General features: G+C 49.4%; 1 protein-coding gene across 1 annotated transcript in view; it reads right to left on the reverse strand.

Annotated features, from left to right (window-relative positions):
• GARRE1 (granule associated Rac and RHOG effector 1) overlaps window positions 1-27,740 on the reverse strand; it is a 67,644-nt gene that overhangs the window by 32,334 nt on the left and 7,570 nt on the right. Inside the window, exon 2 of the mRNA XM_066583623.1 lies at window positions 8,165-9,404. Coding sequence (XP_066439720.1) covers window positions 8,165-8,644 — 480 coding nt within the window. The 5' untranslated portion in view covers window positions 8,645-9,404. The remainder of the gene's footprint in view (window positions 1-8,164; window positions 9,405-27,740) is intronic.

The raw sequence follows: 27,740 nt of genomic DNA on the forward strand, positions 1-27,740 counted from the left end.
GCACTTTGTACGCTCGTCATCCGTCACCAGTTTAACAGGTCTCCAGGATAGCTGAGCAACGATAGAGCTCTTACAGGAACGGTCACCCAGCTTTTCTAGAGTCCCGCATGACAGTGAATAGTTCTTTCTCATCTCATGGCAGAACCAGGCAGACGCACACATGGCGGAAAACACACCGCAAATCTGCACGTTTTAGGCCTCATATTGTGCGATCACACCGATCGGCCCCAAATAATGATAGAAGTCCACGGCTGACCCTCCGACTTGCATTTTGACATGCTGTGGATTTGCATGCAGACTTCGCCCCACTTACTGGAGGAAATCTGTGCGTGGTATACTGCGATGACAACCGACATGTCGATTCTACTTTCTTTCTGGCTTTGAGGATTTGAAATCCACGGTGTATAAACTATAATGCGGACGACCGATGAACATTAAAGCGCGCGGATTCCAACATGGATCTCGTTGTGGAGATGAAGCCCCCCGTGTGATCGGGGCCGTCAATACGGATTTACTGCGAACTTCGCTCTTTATTACGCTAAGGGCAAGACATCCGGATTTCTACGCTCCATATGAATCCAGCCTTCACACAGGCGAGAAAATCGTGCGAGGTGCGTTGCGAGACAAGCAAATATGAAGCTCATTCTTTTGAATGGGTTCATTCACATTAGCGATGTTTTCCTGCAGCAGCGCCGGCCCCATTGAAAGTAAACGGAGAACTCCGCGATCCACTGCCGCAGTGGTGACAGCCGCTGCGGGGATTCCCTCAATCCCCGCAGTGATGCGAGGCTCGCATCCACGGGGCTTTCACATGGTGGCAAGTGCGATATTGGGCAAGTGTGAATATCGGCCCTATACGGCCCTCGCCAGTGTAAAGGAGCCCCAAGGCGGACCTGTTCATGGTTAGTGAATGGAAAGGAGTGGGCCGGGGATCGCTCCAGTCACAGTAAACAGGTAAGTAGTTTATAAGTGCCCGACGGCCTGTTTACACGGTGGATCCGTCATTCATTTTTACGTATGCAGAAACTGAACGACGAACGAGAAGCGAACAGATTCTCGTTAGTCGTTCAGTCGCTGCCTGCATTTACACCGAACGATAATCACTCCGATCCTCGCCGGAGGGCAGGAATCAGAACCATCATCGTTCCGTGTAAAAGGCCTTCAGGGTTCTGTATTCAGAGTGGATTGGTTACGCATCTTGTGCAGCGGCAGATTCGCACCAAATAGCGCATATTTTGACACAAATATTGAAGTGGATTGCAGCAGATAAGGTGAAACCCGCGCCATAATTCACGTAAAAGCCGCAGCAGAATATACACACACTACATGTGAGAGTAGCCGGCGGATTATCTTCACAAAACGCAAACCGGCCGCGGATTCCGGATGAAGTCAAGGGCAAATCTGCATCAGTAAATCCCCCTAGCCGACGCGCCGCAAGCGAGGGCAAGCCCCCTATCTGATGCGCCGCAAGCGAGGCGATCCCCTATCCGACGCGCTGTAAGTGTGGCTTGTCTCGATCTGATGTGCAGGACACCGCACAGGAACATGTAACATTTCTGCCTGAAACTCTTGACGAGTAAAACCAATTGCGGCCTGTCCGGTTCTTGTCTGCGCCCATGTGAATACACACAAACAGAGGCGCCATTTCTGTCTGAAAATCAAACCAAAACGCCTGTGTGCATGTACCCCAAGAGGCGAAATACTGTGGGAAAAACCCAACCCCGCTGTGTGAAGGAGGTTGATGAGTTGTAAGTCTGTTTGTCCCCTCGCTTTCTCAGAAGACAATCAACCAATGTGACGTACTGAAGCCGGCGGTCCACGCTACGCCCATGGCGAGTGCCCCCCGTACTTCCAGAAGGCCATCTACAGTGTATGGGGGCGCTGATATTGGATGAAAGAACGGTCAGGCGGCGGTTTATTCCCCTCTCTCCACTGTGAGGACTAATGGGAATTGCAGTGGCTGAAACTGTACCGTCTGAGCGTGCGTTCAGCTGACCGCCATCCGAGGTGCATCGCCATTCGCGCTGTCCGTTTTGCTCAGTAGTCCTCTAACAGCTGAGAAGAGAACATCCAGAACCTCCGGGGACGTAGCACAACTTTAGGGCCCCAGTCACTCGAGGGCATGTATATGAGCGTTATACATCCATGTCGTACGGGTTATATACTCACTGCGTTTTACACGTGCGCAAAAAGATAAAAGAGTCTGGCTACACCAATGCGAATAATAAAAACTCTGACCGTAATAAGGACAGAGAATCCCCCCTGTGAACGGCCCCCCGTGTACATCCAGGAAGGAGTGTAAACGAGGGAAGTCTCGGCTCGGGACGGGCGGAGAGTCTTCTCCCTGTTGACATGTGCAGACAAAGAGCCTTCAGAGCCGCGGCGTCCCGAGCCGCACAGCTGGCTTCACACGGGGAGGAAATAAACTTCTATTTTAGTCGCCTGACGTCTGCTTTAGCGCTGGCAACGCACGCTTGTCAAACACCGCGACGTCATGTCTTGTGCAAGCAGCGGAAAACACACCGCCGAGGGGAGCGGGAGCCGCCCCCCCCCCCCCACACACACACACGAAGGGAGCCGCGTAGACCACCGATAGAAGGCCAATATAAGGGTTAACTGTGACAAAGTTCTGCCTTGTGAACGCATGTGGAATGTTCCGTACGGAATCCGCGGCTGTTCTGTCGCAGATCCACTGGAGACAAACCCTGCAGATCCGCATCAGAACTTCCACGTACGGATTTTGCCCTTTGACAGCGTTAAATCTGCGCAGATCCGCGGCAAACACAAAAGGCAGAACCGCAGCAGATTTTGGCCGCAGCTTTACAAGCGGAGTTAGCCGTGTTCGCACACCCGTCGGCTGGAGCCTTGCACACAGTTTTTGATGCTGACGAGCCGCGGATATTGGCACATCGTGTAGCGGATCTACTGCATGCTTTAACCCTTGCATTCAAGAGATGCAAGCCGCCCCAGAAATAGTCCGGCGGTGGATTTAGAATCTGCAGTATTTTTCAAAAACACTGTGGACTCTGTGTCAAACGTTTTCCTTCAAGTGACGGGAGATTCTGGAAACCGTCCCACAACTTGTACCGGGAATCCCACACATTTGCGCCACGTGTGACGGCGCCCGAGGCTACACGGCAAACACTGTCAATGGGGTTATGTTATGCCCCAATATGGCCATGATAGTAACACCCAGAAAAAGAGAATCCTAATGCCAAGTCACAGCTCTACAGCAGGTACACACCACCAAGGGGCGCAAATATTTTGGTCACATGACCAACCCTGCAGCGTGGCGCTAGCCTTAAAGGGGCGGTGCAACAATTATTTATTTTTATTAAAAACATGTTCTCTTTGCCATAAAACAAACCGTCACATACTCCCCACATCTCCTGCCACAAGCTCCGTCCTCCGCACCCAGTCTGTGTACAGGCTGGCAGCGGCAGCCTACGCAGGGGGGCACCACAGGCTGGCAGCGGCCTGTGACATCCCATACACCGGCTTCGGCTGCTACAGGTCACATGCGAGACCATTTATGGCGGAGAACCCCTTTAACCCTTCCTTTAGATCTCCCTTTGGCTCAGCTTGCTTCTGCTGTCAGTTTTTGCCCAGAGCTCAGGATCTTTTGGGGCGAGCGCCCCTTTATTATCAGCAATACTGCATATTTGTCTGGAGGGAAGGAACCATACGAGCCCGGATCAGTGAAGATACAGCGGAGGGGATGGAGAGGAGTATGGGGGGGAGCGACGAGGACTTTATACTGTAGTGGTGGAAGGACGCAGATGGAGACCCGAGGACCTCCTCACTGCCAAATACACCTAAAGCTGCAGGTGTGGCGTTACTGACTAACCGGTAAAGATGTGGAAGCGAACAGGTAGCGGCGGCGGGGGTCTCCTACATAGTCCTTATAAGGACACAGTGGGTCGCACGTTGGTTGACATTCCTTTCATGTAAACAAATGCTACTTCATAAACATTTCTGCGATACGGTAATATAGAGGGTCTCTCCACTCAACGTCTTCAAGATGTCTGCTTGCAGACAATGAGTGGAAACAATCTGGTTTCAAGCCAGAAGTCAAAATTCTTGTTCTATTGCAGTAGTACCACCACAGGATTAAAAGGGGTTTGCACCAGAATTACGTTATCCCCCATCTGACCGTGAGAACGGGGGGTCCCGAGTCCCCCCATTCTCATCACTGCAGGGAGCACCAGCCGGTCATGTGCAGTCAGCACTCCATTCAATGGGGATGATGGAAATACCGGAGCGCTTGTCATTCTACCGCTGCAGTCCCATTGAGGAGGTGTTTGGCAGTGATCCAGCAGCGGGGCACTGGACCCTTGTTCTTGGGATTGGTGGGAGTCTCAGTGGCGAGACCCCACTGCTCAGCAAGGTACCCCTATCCATTGAACAGGGGATAACTTGGAATCCTGGTTCACCTCTTTAAGGCCGTGTTCACATGGGGCAGATTTGTTGCAGATTTTCAGTGTGGAATTTCCACCTGGCACAGGGCCATAACACATTTCCTAGTGGTGGTACCTGGTATTACAGCTGTGTCCTACTTAAATGGAACCGATGCCTGCATATGTCATATGACCGACGAGCACAACACTATAGGCCAAAGAAGAGGCCGCAGCACTCACCCGACGTGAGTGCTGTGGCACTCACCAGCACGCAGGTGAGAGTGCCAGGAGTCGGCCGCCCACTTACCGGGTATCAATAGCTAAGGAAAACCCCAAACAGCAAGTAATACAGAGTGGTTTTAGGCCAATTTCAAATCCATGGCGTATGGACTACGGCGCAGAGTCACACCAAGGAGATGCAGATTGGCCGTGGATTACGCATCAAACGTGGTACTAAAACCGTCCACATGAGGAGCCCTGGAGCACAACCGGTCCACCTCGTACCCTTCTGGCAGACACTTATTAGTCGCTCTGACAGAGGGGGTGCTGTGTGTCTAAGAATCACAACTGCATCTATTCTGGGTGGGAGTTCATCCGCGGTCGCGCTTTCCACGTACAACATCCTGCGTCCTAAATGGAAAGAGGAAGCGATGTTTTCCTATCAGGACACCAAATCGCTGTTAACCCTTTGAGGGGGTTTTCTGGGCAAAAAAATGGAAAAGTTCAGAAAATAGTCAGAATCTAGGAGGTTTGGCCTACTAGCGGCGGGCTGCGCCTTTCATCTGCCGCTCTGGACGCAGCTTATTCTGCGCAGCAGCCAGTCTGCCGTTGCGTTTACTTGCATCAGGTCCGCAGTAAACGCAGCAACAGACCGTTAGCGGATCTTACAGCGTATTACACACGTTGGTTTTGCGCACGTAATACACGGTAACTATCTGTACTAGTCATTAGTCTTTTATACTAATTGTTCAGATTCCTGCGATCCAGCCCAACGATCGTCTGTTGTGAAAGGGCCCTTAGATACTACAATCTGCTCTGATTGGCCAAGCCTGCCCATGTGAGCCGCACGGACCAATCAAAGCAGCAGGTAGGGTCTTAGACTACTGAATCATACTATACACAATCAGCATCAGGCAGTGCAAAACGTGGTGCGGCCATCTTTGTTCCTCCAGGCCCGGAGGGTCGCTTTAAGTCTTCGTATAAAACCTTTAAGAACGTGGAGGCGTCATGGAGGACGGCGGACGTGTTGCCCGTAGTAACCAAACAATCCTGTAACACTTATAATTCTCACAAAACAGAAACAAATGGCTGCTAAAGATGGCGCCAAAATAATTCCTTCTCCAAGTCGCCTCTAATTTTACATCCATCGCCCCGGGTGCGCTTAATAGTAAATGGAAATAATCCCCAGTAAAACCTCCGTTATTTTTACTCTCGCTCTCCATCAATAGCCACAGCAGTAAAAATAACCCGGACAAGGCACGCTCCGTTGCGGACTCCAGGGGCAGGGAAGAAGCCGCCTCGGGCTCACTTAGGAACACCGTCCTGCAACTTTTGGGATTAAACCCTTGTTTTAGTCAGTAACCCATAGGAATGATATCCACAGTAGTATATAGATACTACAGAGGAGATATCTGCACGCTGGAGGGCTTGTATACGTGCAGCGCGCTTATTCTTCACCTGCAGGTGGACAGAGTACATGGATTACATTGTAATCTGCAGCATATTCGGATTGTTTAAAAGCGTGACCGCTCCTACGATGGGGCACATCCACACGCCGTTATCTGCTGTGTTTTCAACTTCAGGAAGTGACATCACTTTATTTCTTCCAACGATGCAGAATTGAGGTCCGTAGCAGAAAGTTCTGTCAGAACAGCAGCACAAGTTTCCACACTGACCGGAAGGCAGAATCCCACCAAGTGAACACGTTCTTAAAGGGGCGCCGCTGATCCCTGACACCGAGACGGGACAGAAAATATAAAACTGAAGTCTGTGAGCGGTGACCCCCCCTCCACCAGTGCTGTAAATAAGGGGCTCCAACTGACCGCTTTCCTGAGAAGCGCAAAATAGCTGATCGCAGCGAGCTCGCACGAGTCGTACCGCGGCACCGCTTACCCTTCTATTACACTGAGGGCTCATTCACACGGGCAGATCTTAAGAGACCAACAGAAAATAGAAGTTAGACGCCAGCAGGAAATTTCGAGATGCATTGGCTATCCGAAAATATAAAGATTGTTTCTTTAATATCCAATGTAGGAAGTCCGGCGCTCATTACGGTACCATTTAACGAACGGAGTACAAGCTATAAATCCGGCTCCGCAGAAACACTTCTTTATAGAATGGCCATTCACAGCCCCCAGATCAGCAAGAACCCCCTAACCACCCCAGGAGTGAGCCATGGGAACCAAACCCCCCATTCATTTTACTAGAGAGTAACGGCACATGCCCGGCCCGCCTATGAGAGGACGCTGTCAGACGCGCACCAACACAACTCTCCGACATGAGCGTGTCTAACAGTCTACTCTGGGTCATCCCATTAAAGGGGGTTGTGCCAAGGTATAAAGATACCCTCACCGATCCCGAGAAAGTTAGTCCAGTTGCCCCCAAGTGAATGAAGCAGATGTCACGCGGGCACGCCGCCGCTCTATCAATGACGTCGCCAAAACACTTGTGCCCGGCGATCTGCAGAAGGGAATGGAGAGGCGGTGCGCCGACATGAACTCTGCTCCATTCACTCAGGGACCACCGCTCTCAGGATCATGGCAGTCAGACCCCCACCAATTCTAACGTTAACCCTTGTGGATAGGGGATAACTTTATAACCTGGCACAACCCCTTTAAAGACGAGCAGGACTGTCTTATATTCCAAGCAACGACTCTGGAGCAGCTTTTCCTCAAATTCTGCTTTGTGTCGTTCCTCTGTTATTCCTCCTGGACACATGACATAATTAACAACTTGGTGTTACCCTATTACTAGGTCAGCAGTGATTGGAGAGCGTCAGTATGTAGGGACACGCTCCTTTCACAAGTTGTCAATGTATTCAAACATTTACAGGAGGAATAAAAGAGGGGAATGAAGCATTGACTTAAAAATGGGAGACGCGTCCCGTCCTCTTTGAGGCTAGTCCTTGTTCTGGGATGAGAGGTTTTCAGGACTGTTTAAAGGGATACGGCAATCACTTTATGACCAATGGGACTACAGCGGTCTCATTCACTCAGAGGGAGCAGCGTCATAGTTACCCGGACAGAAGGTGGTGCCACCGGACAGGGAAAGCCAGCGAAAGGGATGCAGCCCTACATTAACACTCCAGGATTGGTGTGGTCCCAGAGAGCGGACCCCCACTGATCATAAAGTAATGGATATCCTAGCAATAAGCCCATAATATTACATGGTGGGAGTAGACCTTTAAGGGTATGTTCAGACCTGCAGATGTTGATGCGGATCTGTCGTTGATTTAATAACGTGCATCAGACTTATCCTAATTATTACCAACAGCGCAAACTTCAACACAGATTATCCGTAGCGGGAAATCTCCACCAATTCTGCTACGTGTGAACACGTCCGTAGGGTGCGTTCGCATCTACTGCAGATTGTGTCACGGATTGTGCTGCAGATCGACAGCAGATTTTGCCTCTTCAATTTGAATTAAATTGAAAAGGCGAAATCGGCGCCAAATCAGCTAAGTGCGAACGCACCCCAATACGAGACAGTAAAAACAGACATGTAAATCCCACCATGGCATTCCACGGGGCGCTGGTAACAGTACTGACCTCTATATCCTGCAGGCCGAACTCGTTCTGGTCTTTAAAGTTGGCGGCCCCGGCGCTCAGCTCCATCAGCATTTTTGCTATCTCTGGTTTTATTGCTGCAGTGAGCCGACTGGCAGCCTCCATGACATGTTCCTGCACGTCTTTGAGTTGCATAGCTGCCTTTGAGTAGTGCGAGTTACGGAAAACGCTGCTGAAAAGGTCAGTGAGGAAAGTGCTGGCGCGGCAGAACACGTTGAGCGCATCCAAATACTTGGAGATACCCTGCTGGATATCCGCGATGGGCGTAGTGTGGGAAGCAGGGTGAGGGCAGTTGCCCGTCGTAGATACTAAAGGGGTAGTTGAGGCCAGGGGTGCGCTCAGAGTCCGGCTGAGCTCAGGCATCTGGTACTGCTGGTGTTGCTGCACCTTCTGCTTGGACCCGCCAAGCAAAAACCGCCTCTTGTAGTCCATTTTACTTTCTTGCGCGCTGCAGCAATACATAGGTGACCTACTAGCCACAGGTGACCCCCTTAACTTAAATCAGCCGTGCCTAGAAAACCCACCTCCGCTATGGTTGGCTATGTCAAATAGTAGAGCAGGGTGGCAAACATGGGTTTTGTACAAGGCATTTCCAAAAGGCAGGCTGTGTAATGTGTCCGAGCGGGGACTGAAATGCAGCAGATCCGCTGACTTAGGGATTTTTTAGTATTCAGTGCAGCCCAGCTGCAGTTCACAACTTGTAGCTTGGATTCCACAATGTGCGCGCCTCGTTCATCAAGCGCTCCGGTTAACCCTTCTCAACACCACTGCAGCCAAAAAGTAGCGATGCAAACAAAAAAAAAACCAAAAAACTTTCACTTATCCCAAACAGGAGTGTAACAGGGCAAGAATGCAAAACCTAGGCATGAAATTCCCACGGGGGGGGAAAAAAAAAAAAAAGTCACACAAAAACAAAAAAGGAAAAAAAAAAAAAAGAAAAAAAAAAATCCACCAAACACACTGATCAACAGCTGGAAGGTATGAAGCGCTGCGGGGGTCTTCTAGGTAGGATGGGGGTAGATGCTACAGTCCGGCAGATCCAGTCTGCGCTGAAGAGCCTCTAATACTGAGTTCTTGCTGCTGGAAGTTCCCCTCCCCTCGTCTTCCTCTCCGGGTTTGTTGAGGTAGTTTAGTTACAGCGGAAACAAGTGCAGCTCCCAGATTGAGTTCGCTCTGGAGAAAGAATGCACACAATGTATTTGTAAGGCCTCTAGGTCATTTCCTGGGAAAGGAGACAAAAAAAAAAAAGGGAGAGGGGGTTAGTCTTTATCATTTCCAGAGTTTTGCAGCCTCCCTAGGAGGAGCGCGGCGCACAAAGTGAAAGCGGACGTCGCCCCGCAGTTTACGTGGGAACCGGCCATTTAACACTTTCAGCAAAAGTCCCCAACTTCCCACATGGGGAGACTGAGTAATCCCTGCACAGATCTGCGGCGTGTACCGAGGCCGAGCATACAGACGGCGCAGAGTGTGTCCCCCCCAGGATTTGTCATGTTAAACAATGAGGTGAAGCATTTAACCCCCCCCCCCCCCCCCCTCACTGTGACCCGTTATCTCTACTACTCCACTGAAAAACAAACTGGAATCTTTTAGGGTGGGCAAGTAAAACAATGTGATTGCATAAGTGTTCACGCCCTCTTATATTCAGGGGTGCTCCATCAGGTCTGCCAGAAGTCTGTGGGGAAAGCTGTTCTGTCTGATGAGACCGAGGGGAACTTTGTGGCCAGAATTCCAACACACGGCAGACCACCAGAAGACCCCCAACCCGCAGTGAAGACAGTGGGGGCAGCATTATACTTTGGGGTTATTCTTCTGCTGGAACTGGAGCTTTAGTCAAAGTGGAGGGAAATCTAAACATTTCCAGATATCGGCCCATTTTGACACAAAACCTTCTATCTTTGGCTGAAGACGAAGAGGAATTTACCCTTTCAGCTGACAACAACCCAAAGCAGACCGCCAAATCACCTGAAGTGTGGCTCCATCAGGAGGTCCAAGTTTTGGAATGGCCAGCCAGAGCCCAGGCCTGAAACTCACTGAAGATCTTTGGGGACCTGAAGGGGGCGCTACACACAAGATGCCCTCGTAATCTGACAGATTGCCAAGTCAAGATGTGCCATGTTGATAGACACCGACCCCAAAAGGCTGAATGCTGTCCGAAAGTCAAAGGGGGCAAATTTATGTAATAGATTGTGCAAATTTATGTAATCACATTTTACTTTATTTTCCACCCTAAAATATTTTAACAGAATCGTCCGGATAACGGAGAGAAGTCTTGTTCCATCCGCCGAGCGCACACGGAGGGGGACCAACGAACATCACAGAAGAAGCTAAAAGGATCTGTTCACGTAAGACAACATTGTAACCGCCCAGTGAGTAAAAGCAATTAAGTATCAAATCTACAAAGTACCCAGCAGGGCAGGAGACCCCGACCCTCCGATGCCAGGCGGCCAAAAACAATCGGCAACTGAATGTCTGAATAGCCCGATAGGCCCTGCAGGCCGCACGCACCCGGGTGAGGAGGGCAGACCTCGCAGGAGAGAACGCCCCGTTATATTGTGTTTACACCATGTCCCAGATAGAACACACTGCAACTTTTTGCCAATTTTGCCCATTATTTTCTACAGAAGCGAAAAGAAAAAAGGGAATGCCCTCGCACGCAGACGCCATTCTCACGTGAATGTGAGATTCCATTCTCAACGCGTGTGAAAGCCATAAAGGCAGACGAATACATCGCAATCAGGGGTAAAATAGAATGCGATATCGGTCAGAGCGGGCGCAAACATCACGGCCCGGGGCCGCTCACACCGGACAGAGCATGATGGGATCTTTTCTCGGGCGCATCGACACGCAGGGTGTACACGCTAATGTGAACGGATCAATGAAAGTCTATTTACTTTCACGGACTCCATTCACCGAGTCACGCAGTTGTAATATATGTGCCAAAATCACGGTGGTCTGAATGAGCCCTTAGATGCCGGAAGGGGTTAATGGACTTCATAGTGCATGTGGCAGCCCTGGCAGCCCATTGGCATCCTTCAATCACGTTGCAGAGGGTAACGTTGGGATGATCTGATTCCTTCAAAGTGGAAAGAAATGAAAACAAAAAGGAGGGAAGGCGGCTGTACCGAATTCAGGAAAACACATCTGCTTTTATCGGAAAACAGCGCCCCACCTGGCCTCAGATTGTGTGCGGTATTGCAGCTCCGCTCTGATGACACCCGGCATGTAAAGGAGTGCCCGGTCTCCATGTAACCCGTGTCTTGGACCCTTTAAAACTAGAAAACAACATGGTGTCCACGCGATGACATTACACAACTGGCGCTATTATTATGATGGCTTCTCTTACGGCGCGCAGTAAAAGCCTGGAACAATGTAAAAGTACTGAGGCTAATCGTATTAAAGAGATTCCTGGCACGGAGGCGGCATACTTGGGGGATGACAACACGAACAAACATTGGAGGTAGTCGCAGTATCAGCGCTGCTCACAACACATTTTCTTGCACAATTGCCTTTAAAAGGAAATGACCCTAAAGCAAAAAAGTGGCTTCAGCCAAAGAGTGCGGACGGAAGACGGGAGCATACGAACACCCACGCAGGGGAGAGCGCAACACATGGGGGGGGGGGGAGGGGAGGGAACACCTACCGAAGGTGGCGACTTCTATATAATACATAGATAACTCCAAAAACAGCCTTCGATATATTAACGCAGCGCAGCAAAATCGGCGACGTGTGCGCACCCTCAGGACATATGCGGGTTTTGTCGCTGAAATACGCTTCGTATTGTGTTTTTGCAGCGTATTTGGTGTGCGCTTTTTTTTTTTGCCCGCATACGCCCTGCGTTTTACAAATAGGAAAAAAGAAACTGCAATGAAGCCGAACTGATTCACTATTATTTTTTAAATAAGGTCTCCTGCCAACGTGTATAAATCCGCAGTGAATGCACACCCAGCTGCCCATTTACAAGATCCCGTTAACGTAATCGGTGCTTTCGGTCGGTAAATACGCACAAAAGTACCGTCTATTACCCAATAATAAGCCCTACCCTGATTTTCGGGGGAGGCTTGAAATACACTACTTGGGAAAAAACAAAAAAACCAAACAACTCACCCAGCCGTCAGCATCCAGGGTCCTTTGCGCTGGTCTCCAACGCTGCGGCAGGTTGCTGTGTCAGCCCGACTGAAAATTATTTTCTTTCTGGTAACGAGGTTTTGAATTACCCCGCCTCCGGCAAGCGTGTGCTGTGATTGGGTCAAGTGCCAGCCAATCAGAGCTGGTGCTCGATCCAACCAATCACAGCTATTCAGTAATATTCACTGTATGGCTGTGACTGATCAAGTGCCGATTCCGATTGGCTGGCACTTGACCCAATCAGAGCACATGCTTGCCGGAGGCGGGGTAATGCAAAACCTCGTTACCAGAAAGAAGAAAATCTTCGGTCGGGCTGAGACAGAAAGCTGCCGCAGCGGAGGGGATCAGCGCAAGGGCCTGGATGCCGCAGACCAGGTGAGTATAAGTCCCCCCCACACACGGCCTCTTTTAGGGCAAAATTTATTATAAGACGGTGTCTTTTTTTTGTGGAAACTGCAGGAAATGCTTTTTTTTTAAAATTTTATTAACACAACCGAAAAGTAGTTTGAAAAACACGCTTGTCTAAAATCCGCGACGCAAATCAATGGAGTTTATTCTCTGCGTATTATGCACATAATAAAAAGTGCAAATACATTTGTGTGACTGAGCGCCTAGGGCTGCAGCGATACGGGCACGCGAGACCGACAGAGCTTGTATGGGACGAGAACCCGTTGACTTCAATGGGTTAATACACTGATTTTTCTTACAGACTGATAGTCCGAGGATCAAAAAAAATCCCAACACGTCCTATTTTTCTGCAATTCCGCTACAAGAATCGCCCATTACTGTCTATGGGAGTGTGAAAAAAAAAAACATTGCGCTTGCAGGCCACTATTTGCATGTGAGTGCGATTCGTTTTTCAAACATTTTACTACTGGAACCACGTACCGTTTTTTTTTCATGCGTGTGAAAACACTAATAGGATGCAAATCATGCCGTGTCTTTAAAAACAAACAAACAAACAAACAAACACATTGCTTCCGCCGGAAAAATAAACCGCAGGTTCAACACTGCCCTACACCGCCCTCGCTCGTGTAGATACGACCTTATATCAACAGACGCCGGACGCAGGGATCATTCATGGCTTATCACCACACTATCAGGTATCACAGATACTCACAGCGACCGGTCATTTACCAGGAACTGCGCCAAACGAGTGTCAGAAATATAGCGCAGTCCCAGGTACACTGTCCCTTTAAACTGGGCCAGGGACAAATTAAGCTAGTCAGGAGATTAAGATTACGGCTTATGTGGTTGGATTAGTTGCAGCTCCACTCGTACAATTGGCGGTGCGAGCAATTACCCTCAGACCGGTTATAGAGAGGAGAAGCGGCGAGACGTACGGAAGCGCCATACACGTCACGCCGATCGCTGCCAGACCCCGCAGATCAGGAGGAGAGGTGCAGGACCACCGGTCACTCTGCATTAGGCTGCACTCATACAGGCGAGCGCAATATCGCGCTGAGAAATTGGTCCCGATGGCGAGGCGTTCTGAAGGAACACCAAAAAAAAGGGAACATACTGCAATTTTTATCAATGCGAGGGGCGGGCGGGCAGCGCGCTCGTCTGAATAAATCTATTTAAAATAATGGAGTCCAATTTTGCGCATCTCGCAACACGTGACTTTCTCGCCCGTGTGAATAAGCCCTTACGGACGAAATGGAGACAGCCGGTTATTCCACAGACGTCATTAGTCGGAGAACTGCTTCAAGATTTTGGATGCGTCATAAGACATGGCGTCATAATCCGCTGATTTATACCCGGTCTTCTGTAAGGCAGCAGCCTGGCTGACCTAAAGGGGCTGTCCAGTCCTAAAATATTCATGGCCTTTTGAACGATAATCGTTACGTGTAAATGCTACCAGTGTTTGCCTTTTGTCCGAAAGATGATTTTTAGTTGAGTTTAAAATCCATTGTTCGTCCGTAGAGCTGTTAGCAGGGACCGCAGGCTGTAATTTCTCAACGGGAGCGCCTATAACATTGTATTCAGCTGCAGTCCCACGGCAGAATAAAGGAGCTGTATGCAGACAACAGACCACCTGCTGTTATCTGCATACAGGAAGGAAGGCTCATTTACATGCAAATGAAGGTAATAAGCTGCTAACAGGCATTAGTTGCCATTAGTAGCTTATGCAAAATGATCGCTCAAGCTGTCAATCATCCTATCCTTAGAACAAATTTTGAGTGACCATATTTGCGCGTAAATGGGGCTTTAGTACAAGTCATCAATAATAGATTAGAAGGGTCCACTGTCCGAAATCCTTGCCAATTACCAGGTTAGTGCTCTCAGCACATTTCTTGAGTTAGCAGACAGCTCCATTTTCATGCAGTGACCAGGTTTAGTATTACAGGTCTAGTTCACATTCACTTTAATGGGGACTTAACCTGCAATATCAAACCTGGCCACTGCAGTGAGACTGGGGCCATCTGCTTCCTGCAGAAAATAGCTCAGTGCACAAGCATAGTAGCCCAGTAAACAGCTAATTGGCAGAGGTCTAGTACTGATGGCCTATTCTAAAGATACAGCCATCACTACTTTACAACTGGACAACCCCTTTAAAAGGGTATTCCCATCATAGAATACAAAAATATGCCATACCGCAGTCCGAGGGGCTCCTGTCTATCCAAGGAGGGAGGCGCTGAATGCTTTTCTCCTTTTCAAGTTAAGGGGGCCGTGTTGCAGTTTCTTCCATAGAGTTGGCCATAAGGGAGTGGCAGGACTTGGCGATACGCCATCACCAACTAGGGTAAACAAATCAGCCGCCCTACAAGAGAAGATGATCTCTCTGATGTCACCTATAGGAAGTTACTAAGTTATTGAAGTCCAAGAGCTCTGTAATGGGTTGGCCATGGACCTATAGGTAGAGTTCATCCCCTTTTGGAGGAGAGCTAATTTGCATACTTTTTCCCAGTAAGCATTGCCTAAAAGCATCCCTACACCAGCGGTCTCTCCACAAGGACAGTGCGAACGACTCAGAGCTGCAGGCTGTGCATGCACACTCCCATAGAGTTCAATGGAAGTGCATGCACAGCCTGGAGTTGGGTCCGTTCGCAATCCGAGTGCATAGTCCATGCGCCGACAGCGTGGGCGCCAGGAGAAGGGCGAGTACAATAAACAGCTCCTCGGGCTCCCCATCACGGTGCTCATACCTGGTGACAGTTGCCCTTTAAGTTGGCCCCTGTTGATTGCCCTTTATGTGGCGCACCGGACTATAAACGCCATCAATCTTTATGGATTACACCGGTACGAGCCGAGGAGAAGAGGGATGACAGATCCCAGGGAGATCAGACGTCTCCGGCAGGTCCGGCTCATGTTTAGTTTCTCTGTAAACACCAGAAGTCAGGCTTGGCATTGTGTAACCGGCCCCTCAGATTTATACCCGGCAGAATACACAACCGCGCTGGCATTTCCTTTGTGAGAGCCGGCTGGGTTAAATATAGCTCCCGAAAATTAAAATTAGATCCCTCCTTGCCTGAAGCCTCTGCTGGGGGGAGCCCTTATGTAATGGAGAGAAGAGGAGTAGATGGCATACAGGTAAGAGGAGGAGACGCAGAGCGGGGCTCCAGCGGGTACAAGATGCCCCTACGGCATGATGCCAATGGGATCTGCCAGCGGTATAGCGCCCGACGATCTGTGCCGTTGCAAACTGAATTGGGAGAAGGATTATCTCCATACACAAGAACGGCCCTATTCAATGTCAGCAAGCAGAGACATGGAAACAAAAGTACATTACTAAGTTGTATAACTTCCTCACTAAGTGTCATTTTCATGAGACGGACAATGCCTTCCCCGAAGGCGGCAGGCACCCACGGCTCCGGCACCGTCCGGGACAGCAGACGCGGTGCGCAGAGCATGTGTTACGGATGTCATGTGTTCACCGCAGTCGGACATCAGGCGGTCACATCTAGACACAACTGAAGAACCGTACAGGAAGGGCTCAGCTGTTGTGAGCAGGTGACGACGTGGCAACAACTGGGCCCGTATGGTGTGCCATCTGTTGTGTGGCATACAGACTACAACAAGCGGCCGGATGGCACGTCTGACCGAAATCAGAGCTTGTATCTAACAAAAAGGTTAGAAGCGACGCGCGATCTGCAGTAAACTGGTTAATGAAGGGTGGGGGAAAAAAGGCACCAGAAATGGTTACCGGGTTCCACACGCCGGTACTATGGGGGCACATGAGTCAGGTAAGTGGTCATACACAGGATGTAGCGGTAAACTCTATTAACCCCTTGAGTGGCACGCCCGGAAAATTTCCGGGGCCGAGCTCCACTGCTCATAGCGATACTGCCCGGAAGATTTCCGGGCTATGTATCACTATGGGAGCTGCAGAGCACAATGCCACAAGCTGTGACAGTGTGCTCTGCCTGCACAGACCCACACAGAGCAGTGCAAGGGCTTTGAAAAACCAGCAGAAGATATTGCCGACATGTCAGCAATGTCCTGCTTTGTTTACAGGTTGCCATAGAGACCATCGGCTTGTCAGAAGCAAGCTGATGGTCTCTGTGGCAGGGAGAGCTTGGTGCTTGGCTGTCAGAGGACAGCTAGGTACTAGCTCTTACAGCAGAGATCAGAGAAAACCTCCGATCTCTGCTGTGTTAACCCTTTACATGCTGCAGTCTATGTGACTGCAGCATGTAAAGGGTTGTCACTGCAGCATGTAAAGGGCTGTCACCATCGGACCCCCGGAATGTGATCAGGGGCCCTGATGGGTCCCTGTGGAAGTCCCCTATAGGGACAAAAAATAAAAATTAAAAAAAATTAAAAAATTTTAAAAAAAGTAAAAAAATTATTAAAAAAATAAAAAAAAACACTTGTCTCCCTTTACTTTGTAAAAAATCAAAAATACAATCACACATGTGGTATCCATGCGTCGTAATGACCCAGAGAAGGAAGTTAATACATTATTTAACCCCTTAATGACATGGCCCCTTTTTTTCTTTTTTCCCCATTTCTTTTTTTCCTCCCCCCTGTTTAAAAAAATCACAACTTGTCCCGCAAAAAACAAGCCCTTATATGGCCATGTCAATGGAAAAATGAAAAAGTTATGGCTCTTGAGACGCAACTGCAAAATTAGTTGAAATTCAATGATTAGACCATTTAAAAAAACCTGCCCTGGTGGGCACGACAGGGTGATAGGAAACCTGCCACTCAAGGGGTTAAAAGGGCTTTTCCCATTTCATAAAGTGATTGTACATCCCCAAGATAGGCCATTAGTTTATGATCAGAGGAGGTCTGCCCTTTGGGATGCCAACCGAACCCGAAAAGGAGGATAGCAGCACCAATTTAGTGCACCTCCAGATTGGCATCTCGCCACTGATGTGCAGGGAACGACTGAATAGGTCCCAGAGGTTGGACCCCCACTAATAAGGCGATGGCATATCCTAGTAACACGCCATCAGCCTCCGAAGGCCTGACACGCAACAGTTGACCGGCTCACATGGAGCGACATCCAAGTGCAGCGACCCCGCCGGTGAAGAACTCGGCATCCTTTATGCCCCCCCCCTTCAGATGCCAGGCCAACCCGATTCATTTTTGCCCAGTGATGTTTTACCCATCCAACAGGGATAAATGATCGAGTCCCACCTCTCTTAATAGGTGCAGTAACAAGATTTCAAAGAACCTATAGTTTTCTAGACTTTAAAGGGGCGTCTGGTTTAGGAAAGCCATTTAAAGGGCACTTCATGCTTTTACTATTGATCCTCAGGAGAGGTCATCAATATTTGATATCTGCCGGTCACCAGATCCACCAGCGCAATATTAGTGCAGCGGGATCGGACGTCATCTCTGGGGATTTCAGTGGGAGCAATGCCTCCTATTACACTCCCGGCTCCTCAGTACGGTCGGCACTGGGAGAGAAGCCTTTATTACACTTCCAGCACCGACGAGAATCAGTGGGGATCCCAAGTGATGGACCTCCACCGATCAAGTATTGATGACCATCTATAGCAAAATGCCAGAATATTCCTTTAAATAAGGGGAGGGTCCATCTTTCAGGAGCCTCATCTATTAGCCATAATGGCATGCATGTCCTGATTTGAAAGTGTGTAATGCTTCATGTCCCCTGTGGAGGCAGTGGAGGCAAACTGAACACTTCTACTAGGTTACAGTTTCAATTCCAAAACTACCTGTGATCTGCTTAATTTTGTGGGAGGTCTACTAGTCAAAAACGTGAATGTCCAACAACCTCTAATACTTAGAGCCTATAAAGTGGCAACACACTCAGTGCTGAAGGTTCTGTTTGGAGCCTCCGCTGCAGAACTCCATATAAAACACAGGGCAAAGTAGTGCAGCATGAAGCCGGATGGAAACCCAACATACCCCATTAGTCAAAGGGCTTTAAACACTGGGGGGCAGTTTTACTGCACCAAATAAAGGAGCAAGAAAACAAAAAAACCCTTAACGCAGATGTGAGCAATCCGACTATAAGGTGCCCGGTCCGGCTGGATGGGACAATAGATTTATTTTCCATCACTTGTTATGGATGATCCGAGGTCAGAGAAGCTCCAGAACAAGTTTGGCTTCCATCAGATAATAGTTTCATTGCTTTCTAATATTAAAAGCCAACAGGAAATGTCTGCATACTTCACAAACCTGAGCCGCTGCCAGTCCAGGAACAGCGAGCAAAACATCTCGCAGAGTCCCGCAGTGCGCAAGAACCACCGCGGACAGCAGATCGACCTCCAACGCCATATTACGGGGGAGATTGATCAAAAGTGGTGCAAAGGTAAAGTGGAGCAATTTCAGCCCCTCTGCATCCACTGAATTACAATGTATTGATGCAGGGAGCCCCACCCCACCCAAAACGATTGTCCAATCGAATAAGCAATGAATAGTAGATCGTCGGGGGTCTGATGTTCAGGATCTCCACCAATCAGCTGCTCACCCGTGTTGAGCGCTCATGCATCAAGTAGGTTTCTGCAGGAAGCAGACAGCTCCATACCAGCTGCACTGGCCTGACTTGGTATTACATGCAAAGCTCCCATCGAGATTAATGGCCTGTAATACCAAGCCTGGCCACTGCAGTGGGAAGAGAGCGGTCTGCTTTGTGCAAAATCAGTTCAGCACACCAGCAAAAACAACGGGATTCCTGGGCAGCGAACCCTGCCGATCTAGTATAGATGGCCTACACTGAGGGTAGGCCATCAACAGTTTACAGATGGATGACTCCTTTAAGGTTTCATCACATAAGCCTTTAACAATACTAAAATTACAGCTGAAAATACATACATTTAGGAAATTAGGAAAAAGAAAGACAACCTTTTGCACAGATGCTTATGCCGTACGGTACATATTCCTGGAGCCCTCGTTGCCATGGAGCCTTATCAATACTGGAGGATCCAAGTAAACCACTCAATATAGCGGAGACGTGAGGGGTGTTCCCGATATATAACCCTCCCAGTCTGAGGGGACTACAGGTATGTCCACAGTAGGATGCAGACCGAGGACGGCCACCGCTATGTGACTGGAAATATTATGGATACTATGTGGCGGCACAAGGGTTGGAGAAAGGTTATTACTGTGCCGGTCCTACTATGGCTTCCCAACAGGAGCGGCGCGGGATATATAGGGGGCCTGGCTGTGACTACTAGGTCTGGTGGGGAGCTTGCTGTACACAATGTTTAGGATACAGTGGAGAGCCGCCCCATTACCTCTTAAGCTGTGCTGACATCCACGGCAGAGGTTCCTTCAGAGCCTCCATTAGTGATATCCTGGACGAAACAGGGCGGCTCGATGCGCCACTTCATCCAGAAAAATGCCAGAATGCAACCAACCACACCCCATTATAGCCAATGGGCGATGTTTGGTTTGGTCATACGTTGAATCCTATCGGCAGGTGGATTCTGTTTACCTGCTCCCATAATAGAGAGAAGCGGGAGAGACCTGGACCGAGCCTGTTGGGTAAGTGAAATAAGACATCCCTTGAAAATAAGACCTAGGACTTTTTGGGGGGCAAAAATTAATCTAAGACCCCGTCTAATTTTCGGGGAAACATAGTAGTGCATTGGTAAACAAACAACTAATGCCCATGAGGATTCGGTAGTCTGAAGATTGGGTGGGCCATCTTGGGCGGATAAAAACGGGATCTGGAACGGATGATTGGACAAACAGAACAAATGCAGGTAATATACCCCCTCCAAAAGTACAAAGAAACCATTGAAATGAGCCGGCTTATGACAGAACAAAGAAGACTCCATTGACCATTAATGGGATCAAACCGCATCATCCCAGAATAAATATTGCAGCAAGCGGCGCTCTATCATCCGGAATGGTCATGTAAACCAGCAACGAAGGGTTTGAACAGGACCGCAACACAAACGGGAACATGAAAACCCCCTACAAAAAAACTCTAAAAACTCTTCATCTAACACGCTGGTGGTTAGAGGCTACAGGAGGCGGCCTGACAGAAGGGTGAACCGTCTTCCCATACAACTATGGAGTGCTGCTCCTACTTAATGACATGAAGCAGCCGACCCCCTTCAGGAGCTGCACGTGGTATTACTACCGGACCCAGCCGCGGCTTCTGGCAGCAGACGAGCTACAAGAGTTTCCCAGCAAGTCCTCATCTGGAGATGACAAGGAGATAAGAACGGCCGGCGAAGACTCTACTGATTGTACACGATGCACAGCTAGAACAGCGCCTCCTTGACCCAGACAGGAGTCGTGGTATTACCATCCGTCGGGCCACAGCGTTGGAGCAGATGTTTTACAGTGAGGTGTCTGTTGGGCTCAACGGGGCCTTTCATCTAACTGGTGATTTGGGAACGGACTTCAATGAATGTGGTAGAATTAAAGGGGTTGTCCCGCGGCAGCAAGTGGGGTTATACACTTCTGTATGGCCATAATAATGCACTTTGTAATGTACATCGTGCATTAAATATGAGCCATACAGAAGTTATATACTCACCTTCCCTGCGCTGGCGTCCCCGTCTCCATGGCTCCGTCTAATTTCAGCGTCTAATCACCCGATTAGACGCACTTGCGCAGAGGGGTCTTCTCCCTTCTGGTCGGTCCGGGCACGAGCCGGAGAGGACCAAGGACTGTAAGGTACATATATGGGGCCTCCATACAGCATCTTATACGGCACCGGATGACGCCACAAGACTTTTTTTTTAACTTTTTTTTGGATCCGCATAAAATGAGACAAAACTCTGTACAGTCTATCAATTTGGAGACAAACTGAGGTACATTATGGCCCCGTACAACAAATGGAGCAGAGATGCATCAGACCTCAAAGACAGTATGTCCATCCACAGTCATAAGCTAGGGCTTATTTTCTGTATAAGCCCAACTCAGAAAATAAGCCCTAGCTTCACTACATGCCACCCCCCCCCTCAAAAAAAAGCAAAAAAGGCAATACTCACCAAGCAGGCACCGTCCGGGTCTCTCCCGCTGGGCTGCGGCGCTCCGGCGGGCTTCTTTTCAGTTCACAATGCCGACAGTCCATCTCTTGCTGGTGACGGGGCTTGAATACCCCGCCTCCAGCAAGCGATTGCTCTGATTGGTTCAGGAGCGCCGCCTCAGCCATCAGAGCTGGTGTTCGATGAACCAATCACAGCCAGTCATTGAGTGGCTGTGATTGGTGCCTTTTTTGCTTATTTTCGGGGAAACACGGTAGATCAGCGGCAGTCCAAACGCTGGGACCCCCCACCAATCCAAAGAACGGGGATCCCATTTCCCCATTACTAAGAGACCACAGCGAGGTGGAGACCGAATAGCGCGCTGGTCGCACATACACGGTGCCGCTCCATTTAGTTTCAATGGGACTCTCAAGAGATAGCCGAGTATATAGCGCTTGGCTATATCAGTCAGCCCCACTGAAGAGAAGGGAGGGCAGCTGTGCTCCATTCAATGACCTCACCATGGGTGGGAGACGCGAGCCGGAAGTGAGGAGGTATAAGAAAATGGGCCCCCTTGTTATTGGGATTGGAGGGGGTCCCAGCGGTCAGACAGCCACCGATCTAAGTTTTTACCCAACCAGATATGATAAAAACTTAGTATTTTTTTGTTTTTTTCAGTCCCCCCCCCCCCCCCCCCCCCATCTCTGAAATACCCCTTTAAAGAAATTGTCTATGCATAATCTCCCACCTGATCTGACGTTGGGCACAGAGATACTCAAGTGGGAGTTTGGGATGCCGAGCCGACGGCCAGCGAGTATTATACACGGCCCCTATTCTACCTAGTACACAAGTCTTGCTGGGCGGTGTACAGTTATTCCATCCCTGATGGAGCGGGCAACCTCTTTACAGGAGTCCAGCAGCAGTTTTGAAGTTCTCGAGATCAGCAGTGAGACCCCCACCAATAAGACGTACCCCCCTACCCTGTGGATAGGTGATAAGCGTCAATCATGGTACAACTCCCTTTAAATTGGTATTGCTAGTCCCATCAGGGTCAGGGACCATTGTGGGCGATGACCGTCTCTAGACTGCGCTGCTGGATCTGTTGGCGCTATATAAAGGGCATAAATTAAAAAGGGGTTGTCGGATTACAATTAACTGTTTCAAATCAGAGCCAAAAGGGTTAAAGCAATTAAACAAAGGAGACTTACCCGTCCTCAGCCGCGATGATTAAGCGCTGCAGCCCCGGGATTCCTTTGGTCTCTGTTAAGTCAGGTGACCACTACCTGCCAATCATAGGCTGCAGCGTCACCATTCCAACTCCTGGCATCATGGAGCTCGGGATGAGTGTTCATGCCAGGAGTATGGGCAGTGATGCTGAAGCCTCTGATTGGTGGGCAGTGGTCACCTGACTTCAGCTGTCAATTTTTTTGAAAATAGTTTAAAAAAAGGCCACGATTTAAAAAAGTTAATTCTAACCAGACAACCTCTTTAAGCTATAACTTTGTATTAATTGACTTCTTAATTGTAACTACCCAACACCCCCACCTCCCCCTTTTCCGGGTAATGCCCTTGGTGCCAGCGTTCGCTACCGTCCGGGAAATCCAGCGGCTCGGCGAGAACTGCTCAGCGCTGACGGATTCTGACAGTTTTCTTGTTAAAATGACATACAAGTCAATAAAATGCGGTTTATGTAGAGGTGCGGGTGTTAACGAGCGAGCGCTGATGATTCAGGGCTGCTCCCAGGACACATCGCTGGAGCGTTACCCATACAGATAAGCCGCAGATAGCGGACACGGCGGGGTCACGTGTCATCCACGAGACTCATACAGGTCACTACACGCTTTAGAACATGTATGTAACGGTCAGCGGCAGCGACAATATTGTATCATTATACTATTGCAATAATAGAAAGGGTTTTCTCACACGAGCGTTTGGTAACGTGGGTTTTGCGCACGTAATATGCTGTACCAATATCACATAGGCGGCCATATTACCGCTCACATGAATTGCGTATATTACACGGGCAAGAAAAATCCAATCATGTTCTATCTTGGCGCGTATTACGCACGCATACATGTCACGATAGTACATGGCAATGGGCATACCCTACATAACGTCATTACATACTGGCTGTGTGCCGCGCGTATACCTCGCTGCCCGATACGCTCGTGTCAGCGGGGCCTAACGCCGCATCTATATTCCGGCTCGGTCACACAGGTGGACGCAGTTTCAGTCCATGAAATGCGCAACATTTTCACTGATCGAAAACCGCACGCATTTACTGCAGAAAATACTATCTGCATCCCGCGGCACGTCACCTCAAACCCGCAAAACGTCCTTAAGAGTTGTCCAGTTATGAACGGATTGCCTATTCTCAGACGAGGCCATCAACAGAAGATCGTTGGGGATTCGCCAACCGAGACCCCCAATAATCGACCATTTGCTGGGCCACAGCGCTCGTGCTTAAAGCGAATATTTGCAAGAAGCAGACAGCTCTGTTCCCACTGCAGTGGCCCGTATTGGTATTGCAGGGCAAATTCCCATTCACTTCAATGTTTGTAATACCAAGCTTGGCCACTGCAGTGGGAATGGAGCCATCTGCTTCCTGCAAAAATGAGCTCTGTGCAGCAGCGGCCATTGCGATTGCAGCGGCCATTGCGATTGCAGCGGCCATTGCGATTGCAGCGGCCATTGCGATTGCAGCGGCCATTGCGATTGCAGCGGCCATTGCGATTGCAGCGGCCATTGCGATTGCAGCGGCCATTGCGATTGCAGCGGCCATTGCGATTGCAGCGGCCATTGCGATTGCAGCGGCCATTGCGATTGCAGCGGCCATTGCGATTGCAGCGGCCATTGCGATTGCAGCGGCCATTGCGATTGCAGCGGCCATTGCGATTGCAGCGGCCATTGCGATTGCAGCGGCCATTGCGATTGCAGCGGCCATTGCGATTGCAGCGGCCATTGCGATTGCAGCGGCCATTGCGATTGCAGCGGCCATTGCGATTGCAGCGGCCATTGCGATTGCAGCGGCCATTGCGATTGCAGCGGCCATTGCGATTGCAGCGGCCATTGCGATTGCAGCGGCCATTGCGATTGCAGCGGCCATTGCGATTGCAGCGGCCAGTCACTTCTGGGGTGCCATTATGTAGCGCCCAAGCACTTGCATAGTTAAGCAACAGCGCGGGCGAGCGAGATGGCCAGTATATTACATCTCCAGTCTATGGTGATAGCCTAGGACGGGGACGGGGACACCCCCCCCACACACCCCCCCCCCCCCATGCTGGGTGAAAGTGAGCGGCCAGTGAACCGTAAACGAATACCGCACGATGGCCGCGCATCTAGATGGGCGATTATCAAGCAAATTCGTTCATTTGATTGAATTTTGCGCGATAATCGTCCCGTGTAAATGGCTTTTATAGAATACGTCTGCATCAGCCGGACCGTGTGACCGAACCTTCAAATTCGTGTTCCTGTTTACTTTTCCACTCAAGTGGCAAATACCAGCTTAAAGCGGGGACCTTTGTACCGCGATGCGACGGCCGCGTGGAAGATTAGATAACATACGTATATTTAGAAACCTGATATGTTGTGGAAATAGAGGATTATTTAAGTGGCCAACGTCATCGGATCAGCGGCGACCGCATCAGAGGAAACAAGACCGCCTCATATAAACGTATGCGCAAAACAAGAAAGTTCAGCCGGCTTCACACGGGCGGATTCTGCATGCGGCCGGGCTCACAGCCGGATATCACTTCAGGCCCCCCGCATGCAGAAGGCGGCCCAAGAGGAGACTTAATAAAGCCCCAGCGCTCCATTCACTTTCAACAGGACTGCGGGGAAACCCAAGCGGCTCTAACAAGGGGATTTCCGAAATTTAGAGCGCACTGATTGGGCATGCTTGGCCTGCGCGCCATTCATAGTGACAGAGTGGGACATGGGGGTCCCGTTCTCAAGATCGGCGGGGGTCTCAGCGGTGAGACCCACACTGATGATAAAGGGGAAATCTTTTGGTATAACCCCATTAAAGTTTGCTAACATCTGTATAATATGAAAATTTGCACCTACAGGCGGTCATATTTTTGGGCCTGGAGCGGTCCATGAATACGGTCCCACTATAGTCCGCATTGACGTCCTTTTCACGCCGACCCACGGTCCACATGGGAAGTGGGACCAGACCTCACGACGCGCCTTAATCCGGACAAGGACATGTAGTGCCCCCAAATATTCGTGGTCTGTGTATATCAGACGGCACATACATGCGCTACCCGATGCAAGTGGCACCGGAGCCCCCCAGGCACATCTCACAGGCCATGTGACCTGGCCTGGGAACGCAGTTGTAGAAAGTTGTATCATTAACAACCTGATTGTATTTTCTGAGTAATAACCCAAAATCGTGGCCATTTCTGTCGCTCTCATTCGCCGGTTGGGCCCAGATGAGTGAATGCTGGTAAACCTAACAGACGCCGACCACAGAATGAACACATTACCGCACATTTCCTCCAGAGGATTACCCGAAAGCCTCCGCAGATGTTTACCATTCCCCATCCAGGCCGCTTCCCACAAGAATGCACAAGAAGTCAGAAAACAGAACAGCGTCCTCATTAGTGGCTTGTAGGATCTGCAGGAGGAAACCATTACCAGTCGCTCACGAGGTCGGGGGGGCTCGCAAATACTGAGTCAACAGGGACGATGAAAATCCAAATGTGTAGGAAGGTCTATAGGTAATCCAGCATATAGCAGAGGGTCTCCCATCTCAGACCATTATGGAAGCTGCTACGAACGTCTGATCGGTGCGAGTCCCACCCAACTTGCCAACCGCCATCGACTCCTTACTCGGCCGCTTCCACTACAGAAGCCGTCAAGCGGACCGTTATACGTGTTTCTGTAGCATCCGTAGAAGTGCATGAGTTTACACCGCTTCAGAATCTCAGAGCTCGCTGTGCTACGCTGTTTAACCCCTTCACTCCACAGGACAAACTCACATACTGGCTGGAAAGCAGTTCCCTCCATAGGACATAAGCTTGCATCCTATGGATGGCGCAGACTCAGAACCTGAGCCCATGCCGTCCGCAGCGCTGGCTGTGATCGACAGCCAGCCTGGTGATGCAACAGTTGGGATCGGTGAGACACCGATCCCTGCTATTAACCCCTTACAGACTGTGATCAGGTTGCAGCCCTCCGCTATGTAATCATGGAGGGCCGATGGGATGCAATGGCAATTGCACACCAGACAACGGCGTCCGGGTCTGGTACGGCCTCCGATCACTACTGTTAGTGATAACAGATTAATTATAATAGCAATCACAGACTCATGGCGCCTAAAGGGACATTAAAAGTGTATTAGAGGAAATAGAAAAACACATGAAACCCCCCCCCCAAATAAAAACGTTACCCTACACAGCAAACGCTAAAAGAAAAAAAAAAAATTTAAATATACATAAACACTTTTTTGCTTTAATTTCCCCCCAAAAAGGTTTTTTATTGGGCAAAAGTGGAAAACCTTAAATTATATTATTTTCGTATTGTCAGAATCGTACCAATTTGCGCAAATAATTTATTATGTATCATGCTGTATGACTAATGCGGAAAAAAAAAAAAAAAAAAAACACCACTATGGCAGAATTAAAGGGGTTGTCTCGCGAAAGCAAGTGGGGTTAAGCACTTCTGTACGGCCATATTCTCTCCTTACCCTACAAAAAAAAATTAACAAATGTTATACAATCCATGGACCCAAAAGATGGTGCCAAAAAAGAAAAACTGCAGCTGACCAAGCAAAATACACACCCCATACGGCCCTGTCGGCAGGACAAAAAACAAACAAAAGAAAAAAAACAGTTTGACAAGTGGAGACGGAAACCAGCCAAAAACCATCTCGTCCCTAGATTTAAAATAGGCCGTGTCACTAAGGGGTTAAAGGGAACCTGTCACCTCTTCTGAAGGCCATACCTTAGTTTATGGTGCTCATATGGCAAGTCCCATGAGGTGGAGTTTGGGAGTGTTTTTCTAACTAGTTACCCGGATCCCCATTCCCACCACTAGAGGGCAGCAGCGACTGCGGGGCCCATCCTTCCATGGGGGAGAGCGTGGGAACA

The sequence above is a fragment of the Eleutherodactylus coqui genome, chromosome 11, assembly GCF_035609145.1.
Source record: "Eleutherodactylus coqui strain aEleCoq1 chromosome 11, aEleCoq1.hap1, whole genome shotgun sequence".
In the NCBI taxonomy this organism is placed as follows: domain Eukaryota; kingdom Metazoa; phylum Chordata; class Amphibia; order Anura; family Eleutherodactylidae; genus Eleutherodactylus; species Eleutherodactylus coqui.